The sequence below is a fragment of the Dipodomys spectabilis genome, unplaced genomic scaffold (assembly GCF_019054845.1).
Source record: "Dipodomys spectabilis isolate Male_0828 unplaced genomic scaffold, ASM1905484v1 ptg000076l, whole genome shotgun sequence".
NCBI classification, from domain to species: Eukaryota; Metazoa; Chordata; class Mammalia; order Rodentia; family Heteromyidae; genus Dipodomys; species Dipodomys spectabilis.
The window spans coordinates 9,685,671-9,693,117 of NW_024870753.1; the positions used below are offsets into that span (position 1 = coordinate 9,685,671).

The 7,447-nt window shown below is 48.8% G+C and overlaps 1 protein-coding gene across 1 annotated transcript; it reads right to left on the minus strand.

Moving 5' to 3' along the window:
- Positions 1-1,064: 1,064 nt before the first annotated feature.
- Positions 1,065-2,000, minus strand: LOC122110274 (putative olfactory receptor 10D4). Its single transcript, XM_042682782.1, has one exon. The coding sequence runs from the start codon at positions 1,998-2,000 to the stop codon at positions 1,065-1,067; it is 936 nt and encodes a 311-aa protein (XP_042538716.1).
- Positions 2,001-7,447: the final 5,447 nt, after the last annotated feature.

Genomic DNA, 7,447 nt, shown 5'->3' on the forward strand with positions numbered 1-7,447 from the left:
TTTTGTCCACAGAGGGGTGTCTGGGTTGATTCCATATCTTGGTTATGGTAAAACATGTTCCAATTCATATGGTTGTACTGGTGGCTTTAGTGTGTCATTTGTAAGGAAATGGAAAGACTTGGAAAAACTATCCTAAGTGAACTAATCCAGACCCAAAGAAATATAAGCTGCATGTTTCCCCTCATTTGTAATAACTAGAATGTGCCTGTAAATCAACAAGTAAACCCAATGGACAGTAAAAGACAAATAATAACACTCAAACATGGTCAATTAAACAGCAGTCTAACCATCCACACAGTGAGAACAGAGACGTTCTTAGAAGAGGAAGCCAAGGGCTTAACAGCGACATGGGTCGTATCATATAAAACCATGCTTATTGAAGTGAACTGCAAGGAATGGAAGATGTTTTTTATTATACTGTTTGTGGTTCTTTTTTCCCTTTTCTTCTTTCCTTTTTTCTTTGGTTTGTTCCATCTGTTGCAGTTTCTGGTTTCTGTACTCTTTTGCTTGTGTCTAAGTTTATGTGATTTGGGGAGCGCGAGGGAGAGCACAGATCTGGTGGGACAAAGCGTGAGCGAGTTCCGCAGCAATGCTCACTAGAGAGTAGGTTGCAAATGAACTAAACGAATATGGAGCGAGGGGAGTTGGCAGGGGAAAAATGGTGAGGATGAGGGAGGTGGTGACACTGTTCAAAAGGAACTGCACTCATTTTAGCTGAATCATGTAACTGTAGCTGTGAGAGTTTGTAGATCACGTTTACAATAAAATTCATAAGAGAGGGAGAAGTAATACCACTAGAGGAGAATTGCACACATGGCCTCATCTCTCAACCAAAATGCAGGCAAACTGAAAATCTGAACACAATCAATGTAAATACCTTTGAGAAACTTTCCATTTCATAATAAAGCACAGAGAAATATGAAAACCACATGGATATATTTATAAACAGTAAAAATAGGAAACTGAAGCTTAATACATTTTCTTTCCATATGTCCTGGAAGGCGAGGTGAAGATCCTGCCATCGGGGGCGGCCTGCGCTTTGTCCAGCAGAGCTTTGGTTGTTTTCACTTCTTTCCCAGGACCAGGCTTCTCCGGGGAAGGAGGCTGCTCAGGGCTGATTTCACATCCTTATTCCTCAGGCTGTAGATGAGTGGATTCAACGCGGGAGTCACCAGATTGTTCAGGATCTGCACTATGGCCCCCAGCAGAGGACTGGGGTTGGGCTGCAGGTAGATGATGATGACCGGGCCATAGGCACAGGCAATGGCGGTGATGTGGGCGCTGCAGGTGGAGAGGGCCCGCTGCCTGCCCTCGGTGGAGCGAATCTTGGCTATGGCGATGCCAATGCGAGTGTAGGAGCAGAGGATGAGGGAGAAGCAGATGAGGGACAGCAGGCCCACGTTGGTGAAGCTGACCCTCTGAGCCAGGGCCGGGTCCCCGCAGGCCAGCGGCAGCACGGCGGGGATGTCGCAGAAGTAGTAGCTCACCTCTCGGGAGCCACAGTAGGGCAGCCGGAAGGTGAGGGAGGTGAGCAGCGTGGCGTGCACGCAGCCACCCACCCAGGTCCCGGTGGCCAGGGCGGCGCACGGCCGGGGGCTCATGATGGCCGTGTAGCGCAGAGGGTGGCAGATGGCCACGAAGCGGTCGTAGGCCATCACGGTGTACAGGAAGCACTCGGTGCAGCCCAGGCAGTGGTAGAAGAAGAGCTGGGTGGCGCAGCCCTGGAAGGAGATGGCGCGGCTCTGCCCGGACAGGTAGGCCAGCATCTTGGGGATGGTGGTGGAAGAGAAACCCAGGTCGAAGATGGACAGGTTTCCCAGGAAAAAGTACATGGGGGTGTGGAGCCGGGGCGAAGAGGCCACGGCCGCGAGCAGCAGCGCGTTGCCCAGGAGGGCGCAGGTGTACACGGCGGCCAGGAGCAGCAGCAGAGCACCGTCCTGGCCCTCTGCACCCGGGATGCCCAGCAGCAGGAACTCGCTCACCCAGGACTGATTCCTCATCTTCCCGGAAGGACGGCTCTTGCCCAGGTGGAGGGAGAAATGGGGGGTTAGGTTGGAGACGTGTGGCAACTGGCAGCGTTGAGGGAAGTGCGTGGAAGAGCAGGAAGATGTCTAGCTGTGCGCACAGTGTTTGCTTCCTGGAGAGAGGGGCTTCCCTGCAGCCTTGCTGACAGCTGGACCCGAATCTCCCTGCAGTGCAGCGTCCAACCACAGAGGGCGCTCAAGGGCCAGCTCCCCCATGACCCCTGGGGTGTCCTGACTTTCCTTCCTGATTGCACCTGCTGGGAATGCTCCTTTGGGAAGCTAGCAGGCCAAGTCAAAGACTGTGTCTGCAGAACACTAAAGGCTGCAACCCGTTCCTCGTCTTCCCCCAATCTGTTGCCCTTAATTCTCCATCTATGGTTAGAGAAGCCACAAATACAAGAGCTACAGTGTCTCCTCACAGTGTCCTAGGTATGAGACAGTGGTCAAGGAAAAAGTCTTTTGGTGGTGAACACTCTCTAACAGCCCTTCCTCCTGTGGAGTTCCAGAATTCAGGGGAGAGGAGGGCCTGCTAGGCTGAGTTTCGGGATGCACAGTCTGTGCCTCTCCAATCGGATCAACAACATGGATTTGTCGCAGGGGGGACTCAGGGGTTGTGGTAGCAAAGAATCCTTTCCTAGTGCCATGTTCTGAAAAGTTGTGATCTTTTTCTGCTTGTTTATGTTTCTCAACTTGAGAGACATCTGTAAATTACAGATCAACCTATCAATCGGGTCTAAGACCAGACTCTCCTTGTCTCTGTTTCTCTGTTTGCCTCTCTATCCCTCCTGTATCTCTTACCTATCTCTCTATCCACCTCTGTACCTGTCCACATAGTTGTGAGTGTGTGTGTGTAGGCATCTATCTGTCTGTTGTCTGTCTGTCTTCTCTCATCTATACCATTTTGTACATCCATTCTACAACCTGTACAATCCATTGTACAACCTGGGTACTTACGTGGCAGACGAGCGCCTGGCGGCTGCTTCTCCTGAGCGTTGCTCTCCTTTCTTCCTTGCAGAAGGAGGGATGCTCCCGGGCTAGAGCCTGGTCCCACTGCCGCCCGCAGGGACTCTGCAGCTCCTCTCCTCTTCCCTCGGTGTCAAGCAGAATGCTGCCACTCATCTGGGTGAACTTCAGCAGCCCTGCAATTGTGTCCTGTTTTCTCCAGGAACTGCAATAATTTCACACACAGGAGATTTTAAATCATCTTGGTCTCCCTGTGGGTATTGATGTATTAATCCCCAAAGTCAGAAGTCTTATTAAGCAGGAGTACAATTAACTACTTGGTACAATTTGAAGAGAGAGAGAAACAGAGAGAGAGAGAGAGAGACAGAGACAGAGACAGACAGACAGAGAGAGACAGAGAGAGGAGAGACAGACAGACAGACAGAAAGAGAGAGAAGAGAGAGAGGAGAGAGAGAAGAGAGAGAGGGATAGAGGGATAGAGGGAGGGAAGGAGGAAGAGAGAGACTAGATTAGACAAATATATGGGAGATAATTATAATTTCTTTGCATAAAAATTCTTTTTATATTTATACATTATTATAATAAAATTAGTGGCACTTTAGTCATAAATATTCATGATCCTAGTAATCATAGTTTTCATCAGTTATTTTAAATTTGGTTTTATGTCTAGGGAGGTCTTTGCCCCTGTTATTCTATAACCTTTAAAAGAATGGAAAATTACTACTATTCCAGTTACATTATTTTTTAGAATATCTTTTTCAGCACATTGGATTTCACCTGAAATTTCAATCCAGATTTTGATATTGCACAAAAAAGAACAAGTTGAAGTCCGAAGTTTTAGTTTTCATTTTCAAAAACTGTGTATCAAAATAAATGAAAATCATTTTTAAGAGCAAGCATGTTTGATTTCTGCTGATATTACATAGTTACAAATTAAAAGGTTGTTTAAATTACCCTGGGCTGCTTTGCTCTGAATGTATTTTGGCTGGGTGCTGACAGCCTCTCCCCCAGCATCGACTCTGGCAGGGTAGGGTGGCACTCCTGTGTATCAGGGTGCAGAGCCTGGGTGATCGCACTGTTAGCCCCAAACCATGAGAATCAGTTGCACTCCAGGTTTTATTGACTAAGAATGCTATTGGGAAATTCATGCTTTCATTCCCATAAATTTTTTATGAGCATCAAGCGACTAGGTTGTGAGAGTTTGGTAATATTTGCAACTGAGATACATAATGCGTTTTATCCGGTGAAGACTAGTGGGAATGTATCGGCCAAAGGAGCAAGTGATTTTAGTTTTTTCAATCAGAGTACCTGTCACCCTGCAGTATTGTCAATGCAGTTGTAAATTGAATTTGAAGTGCTATTAATACTGTCAAACAATTTTTATCCATTTGTATATCTTACTCTAGATTATGTACAAATAACATTTAAATAAAACTACACTTTTAGCCCGAAAAAAGGCCCATTTGACACTTATATTACATATCTAAGTGTTCACTTTAAACTTTGTTTTTTGTGTGGTGCTGTGTTTGTGAACAAATTGTTCAAATGTGCCTACGCAGTACTAACAAGGCTGGCTTGAAAGCCAGCAAGAGTGACTAGAGCCGCTGAGGACAGGGTGGCCCCGGTACAAACTGGTCTGGGGACGGTGTGCAGGTGCCACTCCCAGGACCTTGGTGGAGAAGGTCGTGGAAGACCCTCAGCGCGCGGGCTTCGGAGGGCTCCTTCCCCGGAGGCTGGACTCCTGCTGGCCTGAGCTCAAGAGGGAACCTAATTTCTTTTCTAATGTGACCCTTGTGGTTAGAGGGGAGCAGAGACAGGAAGAGAATGATGGCCACGAGAAAGGGCCTGAAGATGAGGGGAGCCCCCGGAGCATTTGGACCTATCACTTGATGCATCTATCTTAGACTTCTGGCTGTTTCTTGTTGCTCCATGTTAAGTCTCCTGAATACTCGATAAAAATTCTGGGAAGAGGCATGTGAAACCAAATTCTTTTTTTTTTTTTGAGTGCAGTAGTTGTTCATTCATTCACTTATTAATTTACGTGTTCACAACTCAGTATTTTCCAACTAACATTCAGTAGCAAGTCTCCATCAAAGATCTCTGACTAGCCAAGAAAAACAGCCAAGCGAGATGCCAGGCACACACAGCAGGTATGGGTACCAAAGCAGATAATCCAGGGGTGCACTAGTCACCTTGAAGCTAGGATTTCTGTATTAGAAGTTCAGGAAACGTCTATCCAGTTTAAGCAGTATCGTGCTTCGGTGTATCATGGGAGAGAGACAGTTTGATGGGAATGTTCTAGTTAGAGTAGGTGAGAGGTTCCAGGCAGCAGGAAGATGTTCACAGAGACAAAACAAATTATGGACAATTCTGAGGCACCCAGAGGTGAACCAAGTAGATAAGTCAGGCACTGAGGGGCTGAAAGACACCAGTGGTCCAGTGATTTCATAGGTTCAGAAGCCTCGCTGCGAATGTGCTATGTAGTGGCACTCGTGTGAGCAGACCCAGCTGTGTGGCCCACACCCCACAAACACAGCTGAGGCCACTGAGAAAGGTCTGTCCTGTTTGGTAGTGGAGACCCACAGCCATGCTTTCCTGTTCATTTGTATATGTACTATGCTCTGCCCTTGTCTGGCCAGTGCTCTACCTCTGAGTAACACTCCAAGCACAGCTTGGAGTTTGCACAGCTGTCTGTCTGTCTATGTATCATCTATCTAATCTCTATGTAATTCTTTCACACTTGCTTGCGAGGCAGATGCTCTACCACTTGAACCATGCTTCCTGTCCTTTTACACATTTTTCCCCCAGGCAGTATCTCTCTCTCTGTCTGGTGCAGCCTGGGCTGCGATTCTCCTACGTGCTTCCAGCATCTCTGGGGATGAAGGCATGCACCACTGTACCAGCCTCTGTGCCTGCCGTCTCCTGGATAAACTGGCAGGTATCGCCAGGCCCAGTGGCAATGGAGTCTCCCCAACTTTTTGCTCCAGCTGACCTTGAAACCATGATCACTTGATCTTAGCCTCCCAAATAGCTACGTCTTTTGTATTTTGAGTTGGGGTCACCTTCACGTTACCTGGACTGGTGTTGAAATCACAGTCCTCCTCCCTCTGCCTTCTGAGTAGCTGGGACTATAAGTGTGAACATCCCCATCTGGCTACACCACACACACACACACACACACACACACACACACACACACACGCGCGCGCGCATTTATAGACATCTATTCAGTAAGTGTGTGTGTGTGTGTGTGTGTGTGTATCCATAGCACTCAGCTTATTATCCTGGTGAGAAGCTCACAAGTGGCCATGCCAGGAAAGCTGGGTGTTTTGTACCTGGATGCTTTCACAGGAGATCAGAAGTGTGTGCACTGCCTGCCCCTGGGGATGACCTAGGGACCGAAGTCTCAAATCAGAGGTGAGGGGTGATGATAGAGAGCCCATAAGGCTCTATAGGAGGAATTTTCACAAAGACAGCTTGGTCATTAAGACTGATTCAGAAGGATGTGGTTCTAGCATTTTCATCTGATACCCAGATCTCTTCCATCTGTCTATCATCTAACCAGAACTTTGCTGAGGCCAGAGTGAAGGAAAATAAACAGGTGCTCAACTTAAAGACAATTTTTTTCCCTTCCAAAGCAGATGTTTGAGTATCTGCTTAAGAATTTTCCCTCGGTCCCTTAGCCAGATAGACCACTGCATTGTAACTGGTCCCTGGAAGGGGCGGGCCTGGTTGGCTGCAGCTGGCTTGGGGTTGGTGACTCAGAGCTGGAGGCTGCAGAGGGGGCAGTGAGCAGCGTCCAGCTCTGAGGCGGTGTGCGTCCGTCCATCTGCCGGCCAGGTGCTCCCCCCACCGCCTCCCCAGCGCCGGCCTGTGGATTTGGGGGCTGCTCTGACTGCGAGCCTGCCGGAGCCCTGGTTTGTGATCCTTGATGATTTCTGCAGTCTTGGGTGGTGGTGAATGGGTGTGAGCACAGGGCGTTTAGCCATCGGCGTGTAATCCCTTCTGACCGCTGTCTGTCTGTCTCCCCGTTCCTGACTGCCACCTCTTCTTCCTCAAGGGTCTGGTCTCAGTTTTTTTCTAGGGTTTGTTCCATGGAGGCTTTCGGTCATCATGCAGACGCAGTGGGTGTAGCGCCCAGTCCCTCCATGGACGGATGTGGGACTCACCCTGTCCTTTTTGTAAATACCCGGGAAGTGAAAACTTCAGGGCTGAAAATGCCACAGTCATCCTAAATCTCCCCTGTGGCTCCTGCCCGGCAACAGGCTGCTGGGTGTGGCTGGCTGCACCGCCCTTCTCCCCCCCCTCCCCTTTTCTCCCTCCCTCTCCCCCCATCTCATGTCTCCACTTGTGCAGGTTCCCTCCCAAAGAAACCCTTGGCTCTGTCCTCCATCCACACCACTGCCTCGAATTCAAGGCCTCTCCTTGGTGTCCCCCAGGGCCATTCTCTCCCAGCAGAA

Excerpts from the sequence above, each read along its gene's own strand:
- LOC122110274 (XM_042682782.1), bottom strand. The coding sequence starts at position 2,000 with ATGAGGAATCAGTCCTGGGTGAGCGAGTTCCTGCTGCTGGGCATCCCG.